Here is a 25,607-nt window from a genome sequence, read left to right as displayed (position 1 = left end):
GATCAGAGGTTGTCACTATTTGCTTTGTCTGGATGCCATCCCTTGATTAAAGCTTCATCAGTGGCCTACACTTCATTACAATCTCAAACATCTTCCGTCCCCTCCCACCCTCCCCATCTTGGCTACCCTGGGGGCCCCTTCATATTCAGTGCATGGAAACACTTGCGTGGTTCCACTGAAATCACATTATTTGGTTGTTTTTTTTTGTCAAATGCAAGTTTAAAATAGAGTGCCTTTAATTATTGGTCCCACCATCAGCCTTTCATCTTGACAACAGAGAACGTCTCCCTCATTCAAGGATACTGCCAGAAAATGGGCCATGAGGGAGTTCAGCTCAGCATCATTCTCAAGGTTCCAGATAAACATGAGGGAAGTATATTTGGAAAAATGTATCGGGGGAGAGGAAACATTTTTTTCTTTGAAAAAAACTGATGACTTTACAAGGTTGCTGATAGAAACTTGGGCATTTGCCATGCCAAGCACAAAAAGATATACTGCTGCAATGGTTATTGCTACAATATTCGTGCTTGTAAGGCTGCCCACATGTCATTTCTGTGATGATTATCAGAGCAATTTCATGGTTAGTTGCTCAGGTGAATGTTCAGGTCAACGGAGGCTAATTGTTTTAAGGAAGATCTTGGGTCAATTGGAGTCCAATTGTTCTTTTTTTTGCTCAAAAGTGTAGTTGATCATTTTTAACTGCAGCATTTTGTAACATGTATTATGTGATGGGCCTGATACTGACCTAGATATAATTTTATCAATAAATATTTAATATGTAAAGGAATGGCCATTCCCCAAAGACTTTACTCACCAGTCTCTTGCTCCTTTTGATGTTTTGAACTTGGGTGTGGACATTATCTTCTTGTGTTCTTTTTCCCACTGAGCCAGATATCTTGATTTGTAGGCATTTGCCAGTGTTTACACAACACTAATGGTTCCTCCTGTGAGCAGTGTGCGAAAGGATACTATGGAAACCCATTTTGGGGCAAATACAACGACTGCAAACCTTGCCCCTGTCCTGATCAGTCCAATTGCGCCATGATAGAAGAGACGAAAGAAGTGGTCTGTACTACCTGCCCTGAAGGACAGACAGGTAAAGACTTGACTGCAGCTGCTTATAATGTTCTATTTCCGCCAACCTCTCCATCCCCCCCCCCACCCCACCCCCACCGACAACTCCCAGTGTACACCTACACACCACTGATAATTATCCCATGTGTTCAGTAACACCTGCAGGGATCATGCTGAATAATGTATGCTGGGTTGGACAGTGGGAAAGGAAAAATTGATGCCAGTATATCATAGCTTGCCGAGGTGGAGAACTGATATCCAGCACTTCCATTTGCACATCCTTATTCCCAGCAGTGGAATGGTGATTGGTTACCATCCTTTGTAATGGCACAGGGTTTCCACAGTCAAATAATCTTATCATTGTTTAGTGTCCTTTCAACTTGATGGATTGCCAAGTATTGAGAGTGTGTTGAGTCAGAGTGGTACGGCTTTGGCGAGAACAGATAAGAGGCAAAGGATAGTAGGAGTTGAAGTAAGAAAGGGCCACCCTATTCAAGGAACAAAAGGGATTCAACAGGTAGGCACAGGTAAGGGCAAGTTTTACACTTCGATATATTTTGTTCCTCGAATCATAAACAGTGGGAATAGCAGTCAAGGCAGGGGAATGCTCCTCTTGCAGAAAGAATGTGGGTCACCAGGGAAGCCAGCAGTATCCTTGATAACATCATCTGCAAGAAGTGCATCCAGCTGCAGCTCCTGACAAGCCAAGTTAAAGAAATGGAGCTGCAGCTGGATGAATTCTGGATCATTCGGGAGGCTGAGAGGCTGATAGGTAGGAGTTGCAGGATCACTATCACACCTCGGAGGCGGGAGGAGGGTAGCTGGGTGACAGTCAGGAGAGGGAAAGGGAAAAGGCAGACCGTGCAGGACACTCCTGTGGCTGTTTCCCCCACCCCATCCCTTCAATAATAAGTATTCAATTTTGGATACTGTGGAGGGGGTGGGGGGGAATGTCCTACCAGAGACAAACCATGGCAATCAGATCGTTGGCATGGAGTCTGGTCCTGTGGCTAAGCAGGGAAGTGAGGAGAAGAGACAAGCTGTCGTGATCAGGGATTCCACAGTTAGGGGGACACATAAGAGGTTCTGTGGAAGAGATTGAGTATCCCGGATGGTATGTTGCCTCCCTGGTGCCAGGGTCCAAGATATCTAAAATGAAGTTCATGGCATTGTCAGGAGGGAGGGTGAGCAGCCAGATGTTGTGATCCATGAAGGGACCAATGATGTGGGTAGGAAAGTTGAGGAGATCCTTCAAAGAGAGTTCAGGGAGTTAGGCGCTAGGTTGAAGGAAAGGACCTCCAGGTTGTGATCTCAGGATTGCTACCCATGACACATGCTGGTGAGGTTAGAAATAGGAGGATAATGGAGGATAACACGTGGCTAAAGACATGGTACAGCAGGGAGGGGCTCAGGTTTCTGGATCATTGGGCTCTCTTCCAAGGAAGTTGGGGCCTGTTCCAATGGGACGGTTTGCATCTGAACTGGAGGGGGACTAATATCCTTGGAGAAGGTTTGCTAGTGCTGCCCTAATGGATTTAAACTAAATTTGCAGGGGGAGGGGAACAAGAGTGCCAGAGCAGATAGAGGAGTGGAGGAGGGAAAAGATGTTAAAATTGCGCACATCGTTAGAAGTCAACAGGTTATATGTGGTGGAAATGTTCTCAGGTGCATCTATTTCAATGCAAAGAGTATTGTAGAAAAGTCAGACAAGCTTAGAACGTGGATTTGCAAATGGAATTATGACATTGTGGCCATTAGTGAAACTTGATGGCAGGAGGGGCAGGACTGGCAGCTTGATGTTCCAGGATTCTGCTGCTTTACGCACAATAGAACATGGTGGGGGGGGGGGAGTGGGCAGTGGTCAGGGATGAAAGGGGGAGGAGTGGCATTGCTTGTCAGGGAAAATATAACTGGTGTGCTTGGGCAGGCCAGACCAGAGGGCTCGTCTACTGAGTCTATATGGATGAAGCTGAGGAACAGGAAAGGTATGACCACATTCATGGGGTTGTATTATAGACCACCCAATAGTCAATGAGAAATGGAGGAGCAAATCTGTAGAGATAGCAGACAGATGCAGGAACAAGGATGTTATAGTAAAGGATTTTAATTTTCCACATAGTGACTGTAAAAGGGCTGGATGGCTTGGAGTTTGTCAAATGTGTTCAGGAAAGTTTTCTAAATCAATATATAGAGGTACCAACTAGAGAGAATGTAATACTGGATCTCCATTTCGGGAACTAAACAAAAGACAGGTGACAGAGATATGTGTATGGGAACATTTTGGGTCCATTGATCATAATGCCATTAGTTTCAAGTTAATTATGGAGAAAGTGAGGTCTGGGCCTCAGGTTAAGATTCTAACTTGGAGAAAAGCCAATTTTGAGGAAATGAGAAGGGATCTAGAATGTGTGAATTGGGATAAGTTGTTTTCTGGCAAGGACATGCGAGGTAAATGGAGGACCTTCAAAGGTGACATTTTGGGAATACTGAGTTTGTATGTTCCTGTCAGGATTAAAGGCAAAGTTAACAGGCATAGGAAATCTTGGTTTTTGAGGGATATTAGGGATTTGGTTCGGAATAAGAGAGAGCTGTATAACAGGTACAGGGATCATGGAGCAAATGAGGCTCTTGAGGAGTATAAAAATTGCAAGAGAAACCTCAGTAAATCAGAAAGGATAAAAGAAGACGAGGTTGTTTTGACAGGCAATTCAAAGGAAAATATTAAGGGTTTCTACAGGTATATTAAGAGGAAAAAGATTATAAGGACAAAGGTTGACCCCTTGAAGATCAGAGTGGTTGGCTTTGTATGGAGCCAAAAGAGACGGGGAGATCTTGCATGTTTTTTTTTTAGCACAATTCACTCAGGAAACAGGCACGGAAGTAAGGAAAATAAGCAGTGAGGTAATGGAACCTACACAGATTAAAGAGGAGGAAGTGCATTGTGCAAGAGGAGGAAGTCATATAAGGATGGATAAATCCTCAAGGTCTGACGAGATATTCCCTTGGACCTTTAGAGAAGCAAATGTAGAAGTTCCAAAGGCTCAGGTAGAAATATTTAAAATGTCCTTAGCCATCGTTGTGGTGCCGGAGGATTGGAAGGTAGCTCATGTTGTTCTGTTGTTTAAAAAAGGCTCCAAAAGTAACCCTAGAAATTATAGGCCAGTAAACCTAATGTCAGTCTTATGTAAATTATTGCAAGGTATTCTCAGAGATAGGATTTACAATGATTGGGATAGCTAGAAACTGATTGGGTATAGTCAACATGGCTTTGTGTGTAGTAAGTAGTGTTTAACCAATATTAGAATTTTTTCAACATTACCAGGAAAGTTGACAAAGGAAAGGCTGTTTATGTTGTCTACAGGGACTTTAGTAATGCTTTGACAAAGTCCCAAATAGGTTAGTCAGGAAGGTTCCGACACTAGATATTCATGATGAAGTAGTGAACTGGATTCAACAATGGCTGGGTGGGAGAAGCCAGAGAGTAGTGGTGGATGATTGCTTCTCAGACTGGAGGCCTGTGACTAGTGGTGTGCCTCAGGGATCAGTGCTAGGACCATTGTTGTTTGTCATCTATACCAATGATCTGGATGATAAGACTAAGATTGGAGGGGTTGTGGACAGCAAAGATTTTCAAAGTTTGCAACGGGATCTGGACCAGCTGGAAAAATGGGCTGAAAAATAGCAAATAGAATTTAATGCTGACGAGTGATAGGTGCTGCATTTTGGAAGGACAAACTAAGAAAGGACATACACAGTAAATGATAGGCACTGAGGAGTGTGGTAGAACAGAGGGACTTGGGAATACAGAAAGTGATGTCACAGGTGGATGGGATTGTAATGAGAGCTTTTGGCATATTGACTTTCATAAATCAAAGTATTGAGTTTTGGAGCTGGGATGTTATGGCAAAGTTATATAAGACATTAGTGAGGCCTATTTGGAGTACTGTGTGCGGTTTTGGTCACATAACTACAGGAAAGATGTCAATAAGATGGAAAGAGTGCAGAGAAGATTTACTAGGATGTTGCCGGCACATTAGGAACTGAGTTAAAGGAAAACGTTAAACAGGTTATGATTTTATTCCCTGAAGAATGAGGGGAAATTTAATAGAAGTATTTAAAATTATGATAGGGATAGACGAGAGTAAATGTTGATCGGCTTTTTTCCTCTGAAGGTAGGTGAGATACAAACCACAGGACATTGGTTGAGAGAGAGAAAGAGGAAAAGTTTAGGGGAACATGAAGGGGAACTTCACACAGAGTGGTGGGGGTGTGGAACGAGCTGCCAGCTGAAGTGATGTATACAAGCTCAATTTTAACATTTAAAAAGATTTTTGACAAGTACATGGATGGGAGAGGTACAGAGGGCAAAGGACTAGGTACAGGTCAGTGGGACTAGCAATATAAAATTGTTAGACCCAGACTAGAAGGGCTGAAGGTGCCTTTTTCTGGGCTGTAATGTTCTATGGTTGTGTGAAATAATACTTATTTTGGAGAAGAAAGGATCACATTTGAATGCAGTGATGAGGTATTTATGATAGTAGGCCAGCAGGGATGAGCTTGTGGATTCAAAACCAGCTGTGGTTGGTTGTGAAATCAGCAAAAATTAGATAAGATTCCTATGATTTAAAAAAAACTGATCCACAAGGGATGGAATTCCATTTATTAGCCTGGTCAAGTCAAGGCTATGAGAGACTCTGAACTCAAACATGGGCTAGATTTTCTCTCCTTAACAGTTGCTTTGGCTCAAGGAAGACTGTGTTCCACATTTTTTTAGTTTTTATGCTACTCTAATTTTTCTCCTGTGTGTTGGAATTCTGAAGATTGAACTTTCGTTTCTGGAAATTCTGATATTAATTTGGAAGGCTGCAATTGTAATGAGCTGTAAATTCACCTGTTTCATAGGACAAGTTGGTGGGAAAATTATCAAGTGTAAGGATAGGTTACTTCTGCAGTTATTTTATTTTGCAGTCAGTTTTTCTCACCCTCTCTTTATTTCTTTCTCTCCCAGGAAACCATTGTGAAATTTGTGATGATGGCTTTTTTGGAGATCCACTGGGACAAAATCAGGACATCCGTCCTTGTCATCCATGCTATTGCAATGGGAATACTGACCTCAATGCCGTGGGCATCTGTGACCACCTGACAGGGAAGTGCCTGAAGTGCTTGTTCCACACAGTCGGCCATCACTGCGACAGGTGTGAGGATGGTTTCTATGGGAATGCTCTGGCCCCCAATCTGTCCAACAAGTGCCAACGTAAGTAACAGAAAGGACTACAAACACAGGAGTGAGTTCATAGGTCTCATAGAGTGACTTCAGTTACCAACATGAGTCCCACAAATAAACTATTTTTCCAGTCCCTGTAATTTGAACCTAATGTGGTATGACACTTTTGTTGATCTTTTCAACGATATTTCATGTTGCTGGTGGGAATGCGACGTTAAGAAGTAGGAGCCTCAGTAGGCAGGAAAATAATAGAAATATACAGCACAGAAAGAGGCCATTTGGCCCATTATGTCCAGGTGAGTCATTATGGTCCTTACTTGTTATGCAATGCTTCAAATATATGTCTGATCTCCTCTCTGCTTTTCTATCTGATCTTCCTATCTTTCCATGATCTCATGCAAAACATTTTGGTCTCCTTTGGGAATATACCCCCTCATTGAACACCCATAGCTCGCTTGATGAAGGAATACCAACTATTCACAACCCTCCACTGAAATTCCTCTTCTTTACCATCCCAATAAGTCAATACCTTGCCCTGAATCTCCAGCATGGAAACATTTCTAAGATTTATGCTTCCTTAAAGTCTCATCCTTTGTAACTCAAGGGAATATAGGCATTATAAATTAGAAATGTTGGATCACACCGGAGATTATTACAAATAAACTCTGCCTTAAAACAATTGCTGATTTCTTAGTAAAATCCTCCTCTGGCTCTGTAACCTCCTCCAAATGCATTTCTTCAGTTCTGATCTCTTGCATGTCCACGAATTTTACCATTCTTGCCATTCCATATTTCCTTACATCGTGTCATCTTTTCTCCAATTAACACTCCCAGATTTAATCATTCACCAGCACACTAGAAATTAACCTGCCAACCTGCACAGCTTTGGAATTATGGGAGGAAAATCAAGTGCACAGGAAACATCCTGTATGCAAACTCCACCCAGCAGGCGAAGTAGGGATCAAACCTGTGTCACTGGAGCTGCGAGGCAGTAGCTTTACTGGCAATGGCACTATGCCACCATTGGTGATCTTGACTTCAGTTGTCAGTGTCTGCTTTCCTCCTTAAACATCTACCACTCTTCCTCCAACTTGTTATTTGACTAAGCTCTCAGTTACTTGTTTCTGCTGGCAATTGGGTCAGTAACCAAATGAGCAGAGATTCAAGTTAATCAGCTTAAGTGACAGAGATGAGATAAGGAGATTTTTTTCAACTGTGCATTGTATTCCTGAATGCACTATGCTGAAGTTGCTAACTTACAGATTCAGACAAGATCTGGACATCCAGAAAACAAAATTGCAGAGCCATTGGGGAGCGAACAGGAAAATAGGAAATTGTACAGCCCTATCAAAAGAGCAGATTCAGCCTTGATGGGCTAAGCATATCCTTCTGTTCTGTAAGATTCTGTAATTAACTTCCGGTATTTATGTTTGTATTTTGACACTCAGTCTGTTCAGGATACAAGTGACCCACACATTAAGGCTGTACAGGTTACAGAATATCACTCTTGGAGAATTCATGAATGCTACCAAAAATTTTGAGATGTGGAATAAAATTCACTCTCTTGGATTTTTTAGACATATAGCATGGTAACAGGCCCTATCGGCTCACGAGCCTGTGCCGTCCAATTACACCCATTTGATTTACAACCCCCAGTATGTTTTGAATGGTGGGAGAAAACTGGACCCCCTGGAGAAAACCCACGCAGACACAGGAAAAGCGTACAAACTCCTTACAGACAACATGAGGTTAGAACCCTGGTCCCGATTGCTGGTGCTATAACAGCGTTGCACTAATTGCTACACTATTATTTGTATGGGGTATTTAAAAAAAGTAAATAAATCAACACAAAATAATTATTTTCCAACTTGTGTTTCTTGTTGCATATGCAGATGATGTGGCTTTGATCCGCTCCATTTCCAAGGAACATGACCTTTTCTTCTTGTGGGGGATACCTGTAGATTTGGCATTCATGTAGTAAAGATATTTCTAGCTTGGCAAGAAACTGTATATAAAAACCAGCCATTCATAAATCCAATAAGGAATTCAAGAGTAACTTTTTCATCCTGAGGCTGGTGGGATTGTGGAACTCTCCATTCCAAGGGAAAGTTGAGACTGAACTTCCAGGATGAACAATGCTGATGGGGTGAGATGGAGAGAACTGGGTGCAGAGTAGATGTAGAGTGACCTGTCACTGTCATTTCTGTTTTATTTCTCCTGTTATTAGTGTTTGGAATGGACTTGACTCTGGTCTTTTTGTTTTTTTTCTCCAGCATGTAACTGCAATTCATCTGGTTCAGCTAATCAGCTTCAGACCTGCAATGCCAGAAGTGGCCAGTGTGAATGCCTACCCAATGTGACTGGCCGAGATTGCAGCCAGTGTGAGCTGGGCTACTATAATCTGCAGCCTATGGTGGGATGCCTCAGGTAAGTTTTTTTTTTAGGAGGACAGTTAGTGGAGGGCCAGTCAGACATAAAAAATCTGAAGCATCTTCATGACTTCTTGGAGAATGAAAAGCTTGAAAAATGTGGTTTAGTATTTCCAGTCACGGGACCATTAATGCTTTAGCCTATGGGAGACTCAGAGAGGTGGGAACCTCTGGGCTAGAGGGCCTGACACAGAATTAACAATTTGGTACATATGACAATTTATCATTGTCATGTGCACCAAAATACAATAAAAATGCTTCCTTTTGTGTGTCATTCAATGACCAGCAAAGATTTACAGTATCATTTAAAAAAGAAAGAAAAAAGTATCTTCAGAGATGGTGAGAGTCGAGGATCCTGTAGACATCTCTGATGTACCCGCCCCTGCATGTTGAGTTCAAGTCCTGTGTTCACATCATATCTCAACTCTTATCCCCATTCCCCACTGTGGGCACCTGCAACCTGATGGGAGGCCTCCTTCCATCGCATCTCTTCCACTTGTGGTCCAGATTCCAGAAAGCCGTCAGTGACAGTGGCCCTGGCGGAAGGCCTTTGGTGCCGAGCCACAGGAGGAGCCTACCTTTGAATATTTTTATTGTTTTTTCGCTATCCAACGGGTATGTCTGGACTGGGTGGATGGTGTCCATAACAGGCATCCATTTGGCCAGTGAGCCAGGACAGTGGATGGATTGTATGAGTTGCTGGATGTTGCCTGACATCTGTCTCTTAAGTGTCACAAATGTTGTTCCAGATGTGGCTGCCACCCTGTGGGATCGCGGAACAATTACTGCCATGCTGAGACGGGACAGTGCAGTTGTCGACCTGGTGTTGAGGGGAGACCGTGTGACAAATGCAGACAGGGTTACTTTGACCTCACTGAGAGAGGCTGTCAAGGTACGAAGCACGACACCTTTCTCATCAGCCTATGATACTGATAATTTAATAATTTGCCTTTCCATGGCTCTTATGGTCTAATGGCTACACCAAGGTGAAGCTTTCATGTGATGCATCCAGTTGGAACAATGTAAAGCAGGATTTACTAGATAGTAAATCCTGGATAATCCATCTGAATACTTAGATTTGAGGCAGCTCAGAGAGGCTCTGTCTTGGAATAAAATACCAAACTCAAAGATTCCAAGATTCTTTGTCATGTACTAATACATAAAATGCATTAATGCCTTTATTTCCCTTAGAAACTTCTCAAATCCTGGTCTTGATAGTTGCTTCTCCAGCAGACTGCAGCCTGGTTTGAGTACTTCATCTGCCCATCTCCAGCAAACTGCCATGAGCATGGACTGAGCCAGGAACTATCCTTAATGGGATAAGTAGACTGGTGGTGATTGTTACTGCATCCCACCAATAGAGGGAAGAAACAAGGGGCACACTTAAGTCCTTTCATCAAATCATTAATCCATTTCTCCATCTCCATTGCGGCTGTCTGGCCTGCTGGATATTATTTCACAATTTTAATGCCATTTTTCATTTCTATTCCATTAACTTGTTTGTGAAATGGGAAGATTGGTGAGGGGGGTAGAGAAATGGGACGGGATGGGACATGTCTCTCAGACAAGATGGGGAAATCAGAGGCTTTTCTTTGAAGGGGCAGGTAGCTATTAAATGGTGACTCGCATGGAACTTTGCCCCAGCTGAGCTGCTTCTTTGTTTTCTGCCCAACAGCCTGCAATTGCTCTCCTCTGGGATCCTTGGTGATGCGGTGTAGGGACAATGGCACCTGCATCTGTAAAGAGGGCTTCACTGGATGGAAGTGTGAGCAATGCCAGGAGAACTATTACTACGAGGCCTCCACCTTTCACTGCCAGCAATGTCCTGTCTGCTATGGCCTGGTCCAAGATGAGGTAAGGAACTTCTGATCCACTTTGAGCTGGTTGGCAGCAACATACAGCACTCCTGGGAAACAGCTCCAACTGGGCAATGAGCTTTGACTTGAGGAGGCCTGGGCTATTCTTGGGACACTTCCTCTGGGCAGCAGAATGATATTACTCAACTTGCCTGACATTGATGTTTGCATCATCTTTACCCCACTGGAGAGTGGATAATTTTGTGCCTTTATTTAAGAAGGGCTGCAAGGACAAACCATGGGACTACAGGCTGGTCAGCATCAGTGGTGGGAAAGTTATTGTGGGCATCCTGAAGGACAGAATTTATAACCATTTGGAGGGGAAAGGCCTGATTAGGGATAGTCAGCATGGATTTGTGCATAGGAAATCATGTCTCAAAAACTTGATTGTGCTTTTTTTTGAAGAGGTGACCAAGAGGATTGACAAGGGCAGGGAGTAGATTTTGTTTACATGGATTTTAGTAAGGCATTTGACAAGGTCCCACACAGTAGATTCGGCCCAAAGGTCAAATTGCATGGGATATAGAGTGAATTGGCAACAAAATCAGCTTGGTGGTAGACGTCAGTGGTAGGGGAGGGTTATTATTCTGATGAAGACCTGCGACTAAAGGTGTGCCACAGTGATTGGTGCTAGATCTACTGTGGTTTGTCATCTGTTTTAACAACTTGGATAACAGTGCAGTTAGCATGGTCAGTAAGTTTGCAGATGACACTCAAATTGTTGGTATCAACAGGGGCCCTACAACTCCCACCCCCTTGGGCCTATGGGACATTTAACCACACACAACATAAATGTTTTTTATGATTTTTAATGTTGTCAGTAGGCGAGAAGAACAGAAGAAGCCCAAACTTGTCTGCTTCGCAGGGAAGGGGCCACATCAACTTTGAGTATTCCTGGGGGGGGGGGTGGGGGTGGGGGGGGGGTGCAGAGGCAAAAACAAGGTTGAAAATGGCTGGTATAAAGGACAATAAAAAAAGATTATCTGAGGTAACAAAAGCATCTCAATGAAATGGAAGGTGGGCCAAGGAATAGCTGTTGGAATTTAACTCTGCTCAGTGACAGATATTGGGCTTTGGTAGGTTAAACCAGGACAGAACTTGCACAGTAACATGAAGGAGACATAACATGAAGGAGAGACCTCACATTACAATCTGAAAAATAACCCTCCACTAGAACCAATTCCTGCCATCCTACAGGTAGACAGGGTGGAGAGGGTATTAATTACAAGGAGAGGTTGGATAGGCTGGGATGCCTTCATCAGTCAGGGCTTTGCGTACAGGAGTTGGAACATCTTGTTACATCTATAGAAGATATTGATGAGACCGTACCTTTGAGTGCTGTGCGTAAATCTGGTTGTTCAGCTTTTGGAGCCCCATTCTCTCATCGATCATGGTAGATATGTCGAATGAGCTGCCATAGGAAGTGGCAGAGGTGGGTAAAATTGCAATTTCAAAAAATGCATTTATGGAAGTTAATAGGAGAGATTTGGTGGGATATGCACCAAATGCAGGCAAATGGGACTAGCTCAGGGAGGTGTGGAAGTAAGGGTCTGTTTCTGTGCTGTCTAACTCTGACTCTATGGGGTAGAAGGACAGGTGTGTAGCCAGATTAGGAAGCTGGTGGGGTGGAGTATGGAGTGGGTTAGGAAGATGTTGGAGACAGGTAGGACCAAAGGACAGAGCTGCTGCATCTAAATAACCACCAGATGAAATGCTAATGACAATCCCAAGCTCTGCTCTGGAAACCTGAGGCCAAAGCAGGAGTTTACTCTGGGGCTGTTGGTGAGATGGCTGACTTTGCTTTCAGTGGGAGGGTCACAAGGGACTGTAATTTTCTTTTTCCCCACATCCTTACACTAACACTCCATCATTCTTCTCCAGGTGGAGTGGCTGCAACAGAGGATGAGTAAGATGAAGGAGGAACTTGACAAATTCAGCAGCCAGCCTGAGCAGTGGTATCAGCTTTACACCAATGATCTGCAGTCCGCTCTCAAGGACATGGAGGCCCAATCCAAGGAGGGTGAGCGAGGGCGTAGAGTTGTGGAATGCATTACCAGGTTGAAAGTGGAGGCTGAGACATTTGGAACATTTAAGAGCCTCTTAGACAGGCACATGGGTGAAATAAAAATCAAGGGTTATGAGGTAGGAAGGGTTTAGTTTATTTTAGGTAGGTTTATATGGGCACGCATGACATTGTGGACTGAAGGGCTTCTGTTCTATTAACCTATATAAAACACCCCACCCCCACTCCCCCACTTATACCTCAAGGAGAAAAATCCCAGCCTATCCAGCCTTTCTTTGTAATTCAAGCATGTTAGTCCTGATGCATCTTTTTTCAGCTTAATATCTTTCCCATAGCTAGATGACCTTAACTGAGTGCAATACTTCAAATGTGAACTCACCAATTTCTTGTGTGATTATGACATGACATGCCTACTCCTGCACTCCCATGTTCTGACTGATAAAGGGAAGCATGCTAAATGCCTTCTTCACCGAACTGTATTCCTGTGTCCATGCTTTCATAGGACTATGTACCTGTACTCCCAAGTTTCTTTATTCTGCAACACTTCCACATGGTGTGTTAGTTGGAGTTATGGTTGATGTGTTGTATTGGCTGCCCTTATTATGGATGGAGCTTTCTGCATTGTTGGAGATGCACTCATCAAGATGAATGGAGATACTTGAATTTACACTGTGTATATATTTCTGGCAAATTGTGGAAATCTTTTGATCATCCATCTCAGAATATACAGCTTCTGCCTGCTCTTGTTTGTGCATTCTTTCTATAATTGGTCCAGTTTCTATACATTAGTTCATGACATTAAGTTAATGAGGGATACAATGATGATCATCTTATTTAAACATCATTAAGTGGATAGATTCTTGCATTGGGGATGATTGTTGCCCAGTTTATTTGTGGCATGAATGATATTAATTAAAATTATATTAATCCACATTGACCAGGTTGTGCTGCATGCTTCAGTTGTTTTAGTTTTACTTGGAGCCAAGCACCAGCAAAATTCTGACCTTAAAGTGGAAAGAGGTAACTTATAAAACATCTGATAATGCTTTGCCCAAGGACATTGCCCTAAAGAGCCCCTACTGAGATAAACTGCGATAAATGATCTATAACAACTGCCATCATCTTCCTTTTTGCTCAGTCTAACTCCTTCACCTGATCTGTACTGATTGTTGTACGCTCAATAATACTCCTGAAAAAAGAATCATACTGCCCTGCTCTTTTGTCCATGTTTGAGCTGAGGCTATTTTGTCCATGTTTGAGCTGAGGTCATTTTGTCCATATTTGAGCTGAGGCTATAACAAGTTCTGCAGTAGAGAGGGGCCATGATGGAAATCTATCTGAGATGGTCAGACATGTAGATGGTGAAGCATTATCACCGAGAGTAGATTGATCGGGTGGGAATCGGCCTCACTAAAGTTACCCTGGTTTCCATTTACCACCATTATTGATGCCAGTGTTAACTGGAGCAGCATTACGAAAAGTATACTCCGTTCTGGAGCACAGGTTTAGTGTGGTACAAAGTAAAAACACAATGCTGGTGGAACTCAGCAGGTTAAACAGCATATACCAAAGAAAAAAAAAACATAGATCTGGAATTCTCTCCGTTATCCTCTGTCAAAATTATGTCTGATTTCTGTTGCTATAAAGTGAGCAGGGCAATTTGTTCAAGGCACTCTGCAAATATGAGAATCAATGGGGGCTGGTGAGGAAAACTCCCTGGGTGGTTGTTTTTGTTTGTTACAGGTTTGCAAAGGCTCTTCATGCAGCAGGTGGAAGAGATGGAGGACTCCTTGCAAAGGATTGGTCTGAAACTAACCAACATCAGCTGGGTCCTGGATTGTAAGAGCAACAAGGAGAAATGCTGCCACCTGGTGTCTGACAGCCAGCTTGTCGTCAACACAAGCCACAGAGAACTGCAAGCAGCCAAGCAGATGCTGGATCATGTGGTACTGCTGAATGACTGGCCACGTTTGGTCCCGTTAGGCCTTCCCACCATATCTTTTCTTGTTCACAAAGCTGCATTACTTTTCAGTCGCATTGAAACTGGAGTGGATTTTATTTTCTGCCTCTGAGAGATACCGATTCAGACCTATTAGCGTAAGCAGGCTCAGTTCAAGTGGTTGCTGTGTATCAATCTGGATATTCATCTCTTGGAGGCATTGCACCTGATCACAATCCTCTCCAATATTGGAATGTGAGCTCACGCTCATGCACACCCATGCTTGCACAAACCCTTGAGCACACTGGTTGGCGAGCAGCAAGAGGCTTACTTGCCTGCTGTACAGCTTACTTCCATTATCCTGCAAGTATAACCCTCCTCTAACTCTTTTTCGTTAACCTGGCCCTAACCAGGGATCAGATCGATTAATAATTCCCCCTTCTTTCATTAAGTAAATATATCCTGTGCTGATTCATTGTTTAAATATCTGGTACTGCATATGGATTTCCATTTATGATTCTGCCTTGAGTTCAGACAGGCAAGTTTACAGACCTTCGCTTTGCGCACGGAGATAAGAAAGTAAGACTTCTCCACTCTGTAACTGGATGACAGTGGGAATTTTAAATCTCCCCTCTGGTACAGGGTTCAGCATATTGACAGCTAACGTGGCAGACGAGGTTTTGCAGGACAGCAATAACGTTTGTTTCTGATTTGCAGGTGCCCATGCTGCTTCGTGGCTTTCCAGTTGATAGATTCCAGAACTGGACGAGGCTGGTTCAGGAATCCCACACTCTTGCAGAAAGGCAAGTTCTGACTCTAAGATAATCATGAGTTCCTGCACCCTGTACAACTTTACTGGTGACCCCTGTGTTTTATGCAGTTTTAGTTATGGAAATTCCCACTCATGGAATTTCAAGGTTCCTTTCATTTTCTCGTAATATACACGATTCTTCAACTTTTGCCTGCCATAAAAGCAAACAAAGAGATACCTTGATCATTGCCCAGTGCCCCCAATAATAAGAGAAAGAGAAGCAAAAGGGAGTCCCTTGAGAGAGATTGAGTGTCCGTGGATCCACCACCATCACTCGCACAGACTCTGCAGCCACACAGATTCCTGTTCGGTCATTTTGCAACCTGAGCTCCAGATCCAAACTTCCAACATGATCAGGATGCTTGAAGCCCTTCAGGAGCCCTTCTTGCCCTCAGCACCCTCTTGAATCCCCGTTCCAATACATGGTACCCATGAGTCAATCTCCAGCAACCTGCAGACTGGTGTGAGTCCTTCAACAAGTTGACAGCAGCCCACAGCTTGTCTGCATCCTTTGAGTGTGTTGCCAACAGCCCACAGCCTGTCAGGGTCCTTCAGCAGTTGAGCCCCTCGTTCCCTGAAGGGTTGTCTCCCAGGCTTCTCCTTCTCAGTGGTGGAGGGAAGGATGTTATGTGTGTTCCCCTATTCCTGGTGTCCTACTCTGGTCTGCTGCTCTCCTGGAGTTTGCAACCCCACCTGGTCCACTGCCTCTTTTAGAATCTCAATTACAGCAATCATATCATTTTGAGTCATTTATCTTCCCAATGATAACGTGCGATCACTCCCCAGATTTAAATTTCTCTCTCTCTGTCACCCTGGCTGTTTAGCTCAGAACAGGGCAAACAAAGGAAAATCAATAAAATCTTGATATTAATTTTAGAACATTGAACAGAACTTTACAGCAAGTACAGGCCCTTCAGCCCACAATGTTGTGTGATATAAACCTACTCAACAAACTAAACCTTCCCTACCTTACACCATTACCCTTTATTTTTCTTGTATCGATGTGCTTGTGTAAGAGTCTTTTAAAAATCCCTACTGTACCAGCCTCCACCATCATCTCTGACAATGTGGGTAAAACTTATCCTTGAGGTGTCCCCTAAACTTGCCACCATCACCTGGTACACATGTCATCTGGTGTTTGCTGTCCATCCTATCTATTGCCTCTCAGAATCTTGTAGACATCTATTAAGTCACTTCTCATCCTTCTTTGCTCCAAAGAGAAAAGCCCTTGTTCTGTTAATCTTGCCTCATAAGACATGTTCTCCAATCCATGCAACATTCGCATATATCTCCTCTGCACCCTCTCCATAGTTTCTACATCCTTCCTGGTGTGAGGCAACTACAAGTGAACATACTATTTCAAGTGTGGTCTTTTGATATCACAGTCATGAGACCTGGTCTCAATATTCCATTTGGAATCTCCTCAATGGTTTGTAGCTCACAAAATAATAAGTATTCTGGCCTAATATTGACCTTTCTTGGTCATAGAATCTTTCCGCAAGAATTGAATCAGGGACCTCATCTACTTAATCCCTATCCACGGGGTGTCATGTTAGCATAGCAGTCAGCGCAACCATGTTACAGTGCCAGCAACCAGGGTTCGAATTCAGCGCTATAGTTTGTACATTCTCCCCATTTCTATGTGGATTTCCTCCGGGCGCTCTGGTTTCCTCCCACCCTTCAAAATGTACCGGGGTTGTAGGCCAATTGGTTGATATGAGCTCATGGCCAAAAGGGCCTGTTACCATGCATCTCTAAATTAAAATCTACTCTTTTTGTTTACTGCAGTCATACTAGACAGGCGGGAGAGGTGGAATCAATTGTGAGACAAGTCCTGAATGCATCCAACCAAAGCTATCTCCTCCTATCAGACATCGTTAAGGATAATTCTACAGCTGAAGATGTCACACTGGCCGAAGACAGGTGAGAGTTGTTAAAGCATTCATGCCATATAAGCAAAAGGTCAAAATGGTTGGTGCAATTGGTGGAGAAGAGGTTGTGAGACTTCGGCAGCTACTGACTGATACTGGTCACTTCAGTGGAGTTGGATTAGAAAAGCTTGTACATCATGTGCCAAGTTGGGGTTAACGCCTATTGCTTGAATTTTTATCTATTCTTTAACGGAGTAAAAAGCACTAATTCTTCACCGAGACATCGGATAGGGTGACAAGAAACATGTTCTTGAGATCTTCAGAAATAATTAAAAGGAGGAAATGACAGATTGTACGGAAGGAATTCCACGGTTTTTGGCACAGATACTGAAGGTACAATTCAGATGCCTGTGGTGGAGCAATGGAAATCAGAATTGGAGGAGGACATGGATCTTGGAGAGTGGAGCTCCCATGGGAGGATTAAGGATTTGGGATTAACTCTCCTGCCAGTGATGTCTCAATCTGAGAATTAAATTTGTCAGACTTGGACACCAGTTTGAAAGGCATTTCTTTTGGTGTTGATGCATGGTGCAAATCATGTCCATTGTTCTATCATGTGAATAAAATCCTCACTGTGGTTTGGGAATCAGCTCACTGGTCATTGGAGAAAATGGTTGAGGAAGACCCTGGAAATGCCTGACCCTGTAGTGGACAGCAGGGAGACCCCTCTTTAGTTCCCAAGTTGGATTTATTTCCTTTCTTGAAGATGCGAGCTGCGCACAGGTAGCTGCCCCCAGTGTGTGGGACAAATGGGAGGGGCAGAAGAGAGGTCTTTTCTAAATGTGCTGTCCAAGACCATTGAAAAGGTTAGGGTGAAGGGACTGAGCTAGGTGGGAGAAGGGACAGATGTGGAAACACAAGGGGGAAGCATTGTGGGGAGCAGCAAGGGGAAGAAGAAGAAGATGATGTGGGAACATGAGTGGGGATACATCTGTTTTATAGAGCAGTGATGACTCTTTCAAAAAAGATTGTCTGTAAAGGGCTTTGAGGTAATCTAAGGCATCAAAGTGCTAAAATTCTTTTGCTTCATGCATGCTTGAACTTTGCAGGCTGCAGGAATTTCAGACTAAAATACAAGAGCTGGAGTTGGAGGTGGATGAGGTGCTGAAGGAAGCAAAGAGTCAATATACCTATACTCAACTAGCTCAAGGATCCAAGCAAATTCATCTGCTAAATTACACTGAATTAAAGCCGGAGGTCAGTGTGCAGTCTCTTTTACTTGCCACTTGCAGATCTCCCATGATATTAATTCTCTTTGCCTGGTGTAGACCCAAGTCTATTGCTTCAAGACCACTCCTCAAAAACTTGTTATGGGGAGTATTCTGAGGAGAAGTACTCTTCAGCTGTGAAATGTTGCTGCTTATGTATTGGTTCAGCCATAGTAATAAACCCCAAACCCTTTGTTCATTGGTTTACTCCACCATATTTCAAGGAACCCATGGATGCAGAGTTCAATTATACTTTTAAAAAAAATCACAACTGAGCAGTGGTTATTATGCCCTAAACATAGTTACAAGTGATCTATATCATCTAATTCTGAGGTTATATATCATCAATGAGAATTTTCCACATATTTAGTATCTCTTCCTGATCAGCCCAAGATATGACCCTGCTCTTGTTCAGTATCTGATCTTACAAAACATCCTTTTGATTCAATCAATCTATCTTATATCCCTTCAAAGGTCAATTGTACTCAACAGCCCTGTTAGTCATCATGCTGTTTTGTCTGGTGACTGTCTGCGCTCACAGACCGACCTCCCCATCCCTACGTTCCTTCAGGGTTAATAGTTTTTGGAACAAGTTTGTATCTCTTTTTAACCTCTTCCATCAGCAGCTACGCTTTTAGCTGTCCAGGTCCCTGAGTTCTGGGACCTTCTCTCACATTCTTTCCTTCTCCTTTCATGTTTCTGAACACCTGTCCTAATGTTCTTGTGTGGCTCATGTAAACATTTGCAGATACTCCTGATAGCTTTTATCAAACATTCAGAGGACTCATTAAACATCCAGGTTGATGTTCATGGAACCTGTGCATTAACTGGTCTCTCTTCCAGTGACATTGGACTCACTGGAAGGTAACAATCTTCCTCTGATTGAACTTTCTTTTCTTTCCCAAAGAGCTGGGATCATTTAGCCACAGAGATTGGCAATCTGGAGAGCATGCTTTGGTCGAAAGAACAGCAAATCAAGGAACTCTTCATGGAGATAGAACCACAGATGAAGGTCTTGGCTGAGGGGTTGGAAATGAAACAATCCTATGAGCAGGTGAAGATGGCCCTTGGTATGCATCTTCTGCATTCCCTTCATCATAATGTATCATGGTGTGGATATTGTAGTGTGTTCCAAGAATGGCTTCCCCTCAAGAATGCCTTTTTTCTTTCTTATTCTTGGTCCAAAGAAATCCACATTAACATAGTGATACAGTTGACGGGGTGGCACAGTTGGTAGAACTGTCTCACTGTTCCAGCAATCCAGGTTCAATCCTGAGCTTTGCTCTTTGTGTGGTGTTTGCATGTTATCCCTGTCACTGCTTGGGGTTCCTCCCACATTTCAAAAGTTAATTGGCCATCCTAAATTCCCCCTGCTGTGTAGGTGTGTGGTGGAATATGGGGGGGGAGGGATTGTTGATGGTAAAGTGAGGAGAACAGAATGGGATTAATGTAGGAACAGTGGAATTGGGAATGGACTCAATGGGCCGAAGAACCTGTTCTGCTGCTGTATGATTCTAAGTAATTGGTTCAGTTAACATTCTCCATCTAATATGAGAAAGAAGTCTTTTTAAAGTGGATTGTTGAATAAACAAATGTTTCTCCTCTTTTAGCTCTTAAATCACGTCAAATTTGTCCAGGCTACTGCAAATGCATCATTGAATCAAGTCCTACAAATAAAGGAAGCAGGAATTTCCTTGCTGAACACCTTGGAAGGTACTGTGTATTCCATTTGCCCATCATCCTATCAAAAAATTTCATCACTTTCTAACTAGTTTGGGAAGACTAGATGCAGAGAAGATGGGCATATGAGGTGACAATGATGAAAGTGTGGAGGACAGTGCTGTGAAGCCTCCAAGAACAGGCTGGGGATAAATCCTGGACTCTTGTTGAGGAACATATCACACAGAGTGAGATATGCTTGTGTATACAAGCCTGCCTTTTTATTCAGAACTCATTGGATGAAATTAAATAATTGAGCCACCGCTGAGATTATGTTGGCAACCCTGGGTAAGGGACGGTATGGTTCATAGTTGGGTGTTATGTCTTGATGGCAACCTTAGATATGTTAGAGCCCTCCTCTGCATTGTTCCCTTGACCCACAGCACCCCATCCAACATTACTTCCTGCCACCAACCTTTATAACTTCACCTACCCCCATCCCTGGCTCCAACATATTTCAGGGAAGGGAAATGTAAATTTTCAAATCACCATGCCAGAAATGTTTGACTTGAAACTGATAGCTCAGCTCGATTGTAAATCTTATTCCACCTTGCTCCACACACCCAAAGGAGGAAACATTTAACAACTCTTTTATTCTCCTCTAATGCCTTTATTCTCTAAATAGTTAAGTCTTGTGAATGCAATTTGGCCTCATTAATGTGGTAATTCTCAATGTGTTTCAGATAGCAAGCAAATAGTTCCTGTGCAGAAGAAGAAAAACAAAGGGGCTTTCAGAAAGAAGGTGCTTAGTGACAGGATGATTGGAGAGGCGAAGAGGAAGACCAAACAGGCCAGGAGGATGTTGGGAATGGCCCAGTCAAGTTCTACAGTCAGCAATGCCACAGCTGTTCGGGCATCATACATCGGCAGAGGCAGTGCAAAGGTCAAAGTTCAAATGCTCTACTTTCTGAACATTCAAATCTTTTCTCGAATTGTAATGCTTTGCCATTTGACTGGAAATTTGTAACAAGTGGCGTAACACTGCGATTGGTGCTGGGACCTTTGTAATCTATATGAATGACTTGGATGAAAATGTATGGGGTCTGATTAGTAAGCTTGCAGACTACATGAAAATTGGTGGAGTTAGACAGCAAAGACTTGTCTAAGGGTACAATGGCACATAAGTTGATTGAAAATTTGGATGGAAAAGTGGTAGAAGGAAATTCATCCTGATAAGTGTGAAACAGTGTATTTTGGGATGTCGAATTCAGAAAGCACATACATTTGATAGCAAGGATCTGTCCTGAGGGTATTGATTACAGAGAGATGTTTCAAGTGGATGGAGTTGTGAAAAGGGTATTTGGTATATTTGCCATCGTTGACTGAGGCATGGAGTATAAGAGTTGGGACATCATAGTACAGATGTACAAAATATTTGTCAGACTGCACTTGTTTATGTAGAGCTGGTTGCCACACTTCAGGATAGCAATCGAGAGAGTGCAGAAAAGATTTACTAGAATGTTGCCTGGAATGGAAGGCTGTATTTATAAACAGAGATTAGATAGGCCAGCTTTATTTTCTCTGGAAGTCAGAAATCAAAGGGTGACTGGATGGTAGTTCAGAAAATTGGGGGGCATGGATTGAGTGGAAGGTTCTCTACGTCCAGTAGAATGGACCCGAGGGTGGGTTGACCTACTCTCATTCCCTCACTTTTTTCTGGGCACAAATCGTAATTCCACAAACAAAATTTGTATCATTCACATTCTGCCAACACCCAGTGTTTTGGATCCTTATTCCCCAACTAAGCGTTATTGCCATTGCTTTTAGATCAATGAAGTGTACAGATGAAAAGAGAAGGTGGAAGTTGTCTCTTGAATTTTAGCCTTTACAAGCACATAGATAGGCTCAGAAATGTACAGAACAGAAACAGGGCCTTTTGACCCACCTTGTCCATGTTAACCAAGGTGCCCATCTGCCCCAATCCCATGAGCCTATATTTGGCCCCCATATCCCTCTAAGCCTCGTCTGTTCAAGTCCCCACCCAAGTACCTATTAAACATAATTGTATTTGCTTACATCACCTTCTCTGGCAGCTCATTCCAGAAATTCAGCACCTCTGTATTGAAAGCAAATCAAAATTAAATAAAATCCCAAGCCCACAAATCGTGCAGCTGTTTTCTTTCTTATTTGCCAACGTCTGGTTTCCTTCCATTTCTCAGGAAGCCCAGAAGATTAGGAGGCAAGCACAAGGTCAGGCCGTGCAGTCTGGCTTTCTGCACTCACGGGTGGAGGCCACGCAGGAACAACTTGACAACCAGGAGGGCAAGGTGGCAGCTTGGAAAGCAATTGTGGAGGAGGACACCAAAACTGCAGCCAAGGTAGCTCTTTGGGAAAAAGGCTTCATTGTGACAGACTATCTCTGCTAATTGCCTCTTTTTTAGGTAGTGTGTCCAATAGAAGCTGCATGAGCTATATTCTTTGTATCACGAAAACCACAGAGGGAAAAAATCCTTAAGGTGATAATTTTGTTTCCAATTCATTTTGAATCACACAATAGATCAAACATTGAAGGAGGCCATATCCAGATTCTCCTCCCCATCGTTCTGCAAATTCCTTCTCTACAAAAAACTGGGTAGTGTCCTTTTAATGCTATCATAGAATCTTCTTCCACTAGTAGTGCCTTCCAGAGACTAATCACATATAGCATTTATTTTATTTAAATTCTTGTTGAACTTTTTGGGTTCTTTTGCCAATCATCATTGTTTCTCAACCCCTCAGTCAATGAAAATGCTTCTACCTTTCATGATTTTTAAATGTTTGTGAGATTCTCCAACTTGCATTATTGATACTGAGAACAGTTAATGGTCTGGAGAAGCAAGTGACACTGCACTTGTACTTTAGTAACTGGCCTGAGATAGCACTGCAGGAGGGCCAAGCTGTGCCTGAATTTTGTATGTTCTGACAGTTCATGTTAATGATGATGGGCCAGGAGTTCTTACTGGAGGTCTGGTCAACATTCCTTCCCTTCCATATAAAATTTTTAATGCTTGCGGGCTCTTGCAGGTTAGGTCAATTGGTATATTCACTGCAAACCTATTGCATCTGCAAAGTGAGAGAACTCCTTTTCGAATAGCACCAGAGGATCATTAAAATCTACTTAAATCAGCCATTCTCAACAGGGGCCAAAGCACATTTCAGGGGGGAGGGGGAGCATGGACTGAAATCATAAAATGTTTGTCATGTAGTTGGTAGCAGAGAAGTACAGAAGAAACCAACTCAACTTGATTGCTTCACATGGAAGGGGGGCCAATGAACTTTGAGAAGACTCCTAAGGTGCCATAGCCAAAATAAAGATGAAAATGGCTGACCTAAATCAAACCCTCCCTTGGTCTTTCCCTGAATTGTCAACCTTAAGGAATATGGAAGGCAGAAAGTATTACCAACTGTGCCAAGCTCATTCCTCTCTCCCCTTTTGAATAGGCTCTTGGTGAGACAGAACTGCTGAAAAAGAACATGAAGCAAGCAAAGCTCTCCCTCAATCATGGTGTGAAACAGCTGACAAAATTGCTGAGAAAAATGGGTATGTTCAACAAATGTATTCTACTGAGAAAAGGGTTATTAATTCTAGGGTGCAAGTTCTCCTGGGTTATAGGAATCTGAGGTTGCAAAATCCATGTTATTCAGAGATCTGAGAGTTGCGATATCCAATCTAATTTCTGTCCATGTTTTCTTCACAGAGAATCTACGGATTGGTAGAATAACAGAAGAAATCTTGACTGAAACAGAGAATCAGATAGGTGCACTAAGGACGGCAATCGACCAGAAACTAATGAGGAAAGTGCGGGAGTTGGAGGCTGCCTCCGAGATGCAGATACTAAAGATGAAAGTGTTTGAAAATGACATTGCAGAGATTCAGGCAGACAAGTTCAACCTGGAGGACATTATTCAGAACTTGCCCCAGGGTTGTTATAACAATATAGGACTAAGAGGACAGTGACAAGTTGAGGTGATTTCTGTGGGTGGTTTTTATATAATTTTGGGGTTACTGTCAAGCCACTTATTAGCTGCAGTTAATCCTTCTGGTTTTAACCTTCATTTGCTCCTTGTATTGTCAGTGGCTCTGACATACTGAAGAGCCACAATCCTCTCTTGCAACTTGTAATGCCTTCGTATTGTTTGTCAAACAATTTGATACCATCAAACCTAACAATGTTCTTATTCTAATGTTCCCTCCCCTCGACCACCCATGACAAGATTGCAGGACAATTTTAAAGCCTTATTTTCTAATTGCTCCCAGGTATGGCAGGGGATGGAATACAGAAACTGTCCCCTTGTTTTCAAATTGTCTAAACCATACCTGCTCCCTAAGTAATCCCCTGCCAGCCCTTTGTTCATTTCTACATTTATGACCTGGCAACACCAACTCAAAGCATCACTTTACAACCAAATTGGTCTGTAACCATCACAAGTAAAAGATTTTTCCAATGGCCTCAAATATCTTCACTGACAAAGAAAGAAATCACCAGTGTTGATAGGGTCCAGATATAAACAAGTACAGTAGGATTTTGTTCACAAAATAATTTGTTGACGAGAGTTCAAAGTTGCTGCTTACTGCTGTTGATGTTCTCACTCAGTATTTGTTTTCTCATTTGAGATCTGTGAATGGAGTGAAAAATCCTTTAAACCTAGGATTTTGCTTTGCCCATACAGTGTTCATACTTTGCCTACCTTCAAAAGGGAATTTATTCACTTTCAATATGTTTTTCTGAACAGGCGGCTAGGCAATTTTAACAACCTCCAGTGTACAAAATATAGTGTAAAATAATTGCTTTCCTCAAACTGAAGATTCGTCTTAACAGTAACAAAATACATTCTGTATCACAGAGCTTGTGTTTTTTTAAAACTATGTTTCCAACAAATTTGCATTCATAAAGTTCCTCTCACATTGTGGGATCACTAGAAATATTCCAAAACATTCTCTGTTGTCTTATTTGCCCATGGCACTGGAGATCCACTGGACATCAAATAATTTGTATGAACAGTGATCTTAATGTAAAATTTTCCAAGACAATTCATGTGGTCGTAATGAGACAGAAAAAAAACGACAATGAACCAATCAGGAGATATTTCATATGCATGCTAAAAATGTTATAAATGTGGTTGGGATTAAATTGTCTTTTTAAAAAAGATGTGAAGAAATTTATGGAGGGATTTTCAGAGTCCATCCTGAAGATGTAATTTCCAATATGTCTCCAGTTATTACAATATTAATGGAAGTTTTCTTTCAATGAACCCATAAGTTGTAACCCTGAGATCTTGGTTACATTTGTAATGCATTAAAACAGCTATTGACTGAAGTCACCCTCAGAATTAATAAGATTGTTTATTTAGACATGAAAACTGTTTTTACTTTGTTTCATATCATTACAAGTTCAAATAAAAGGATAATTTTA

General features: G+C 42.4%; 1 protein-coding gene across 2 annotated transcripts in view; it reads left to right on the top strand.

Annotated features, from left to right (window-relative positions):
- The window catches only part of LOC138754405 (laminin subunit gamma-3-like), a 130,287-nt gene extending 104,680 nt beyond the window's left edge, over positions 1-25,607 (top strand). For both annotated transcript variants that reach the window (XM_069918640.1, XM_069918650.1), the window contains 16 exons: positions 908-1,096; positions 6,083-6,328; positions 8,572-8,725; positions 9,477-9,619; positions 10,403-10,581; positions 12,465-12,603; positions 14,350-14,552; positions 15,263-15,348; positions 17,145-17,279; positions 18,337-18,484; positions 19,403-19,549; positions 20,106-20,208; positions 20,898-21,097; positions 22,374-22,532; positions 23,635-23,734; positions 23,892-25,607. In XM_069918640.1, coding sequence (XP_069774741.1) covers positions 908-1,096; positions 6,083-6,328; positions 8,572-8,725; positions 9,477-9,619; positions 10,403-10,581; positions 12,465-12,603; positions 14,350-14,552; positions 15,263-15,348; positions 17,145-17,279; positions 18,337-18,484; positions 19,403-19,549; positions 20,106-20,208; positions 20,898-21,097; positions 22,374-22,532; positions 23,635-23,734; positions 23,892-24,151 — 2,591 coding nt within the window. In that variant the 3' untranslated portion in view covers positions 24,152-25,607. The remainder of the gene's footprint in view (positions 1-907; positions 1,097-6,082; positions 6,329-8,571; positions 8,726-9,476; positions 9,620-10,402; positions 10,582-12,464; positions 12,604-14,349; positions 14,553-15,262; positions 15,349-17,144; positions 17,280-18,336; positions 18,485-19,402; positions 19,550-20,105; positions 20,209-20,897; positions 21,098-22,373; positions 22,533-23,634; positions 23,735-23,891) is intronic.

The sequence above is a fragment of the Narcine bancroftii genome, chromosome 1 (genome assembly GCF_036971445.1).
Source record: "Narcine bancroftii isolate sNarBan1 chromosome 1, sNarBan1.hap1, whole genome shotgun sequence".
Taxonomy (NCBI): Eukaryota; Metazoa; Chordata; class Chondrichthyes; order Torpediniformes; family Narcinidae; genus Narcine; species Narcine bancroftii.
This window is presented reverse-complemented; position numbering and strand designations above follow the sequence as displayed.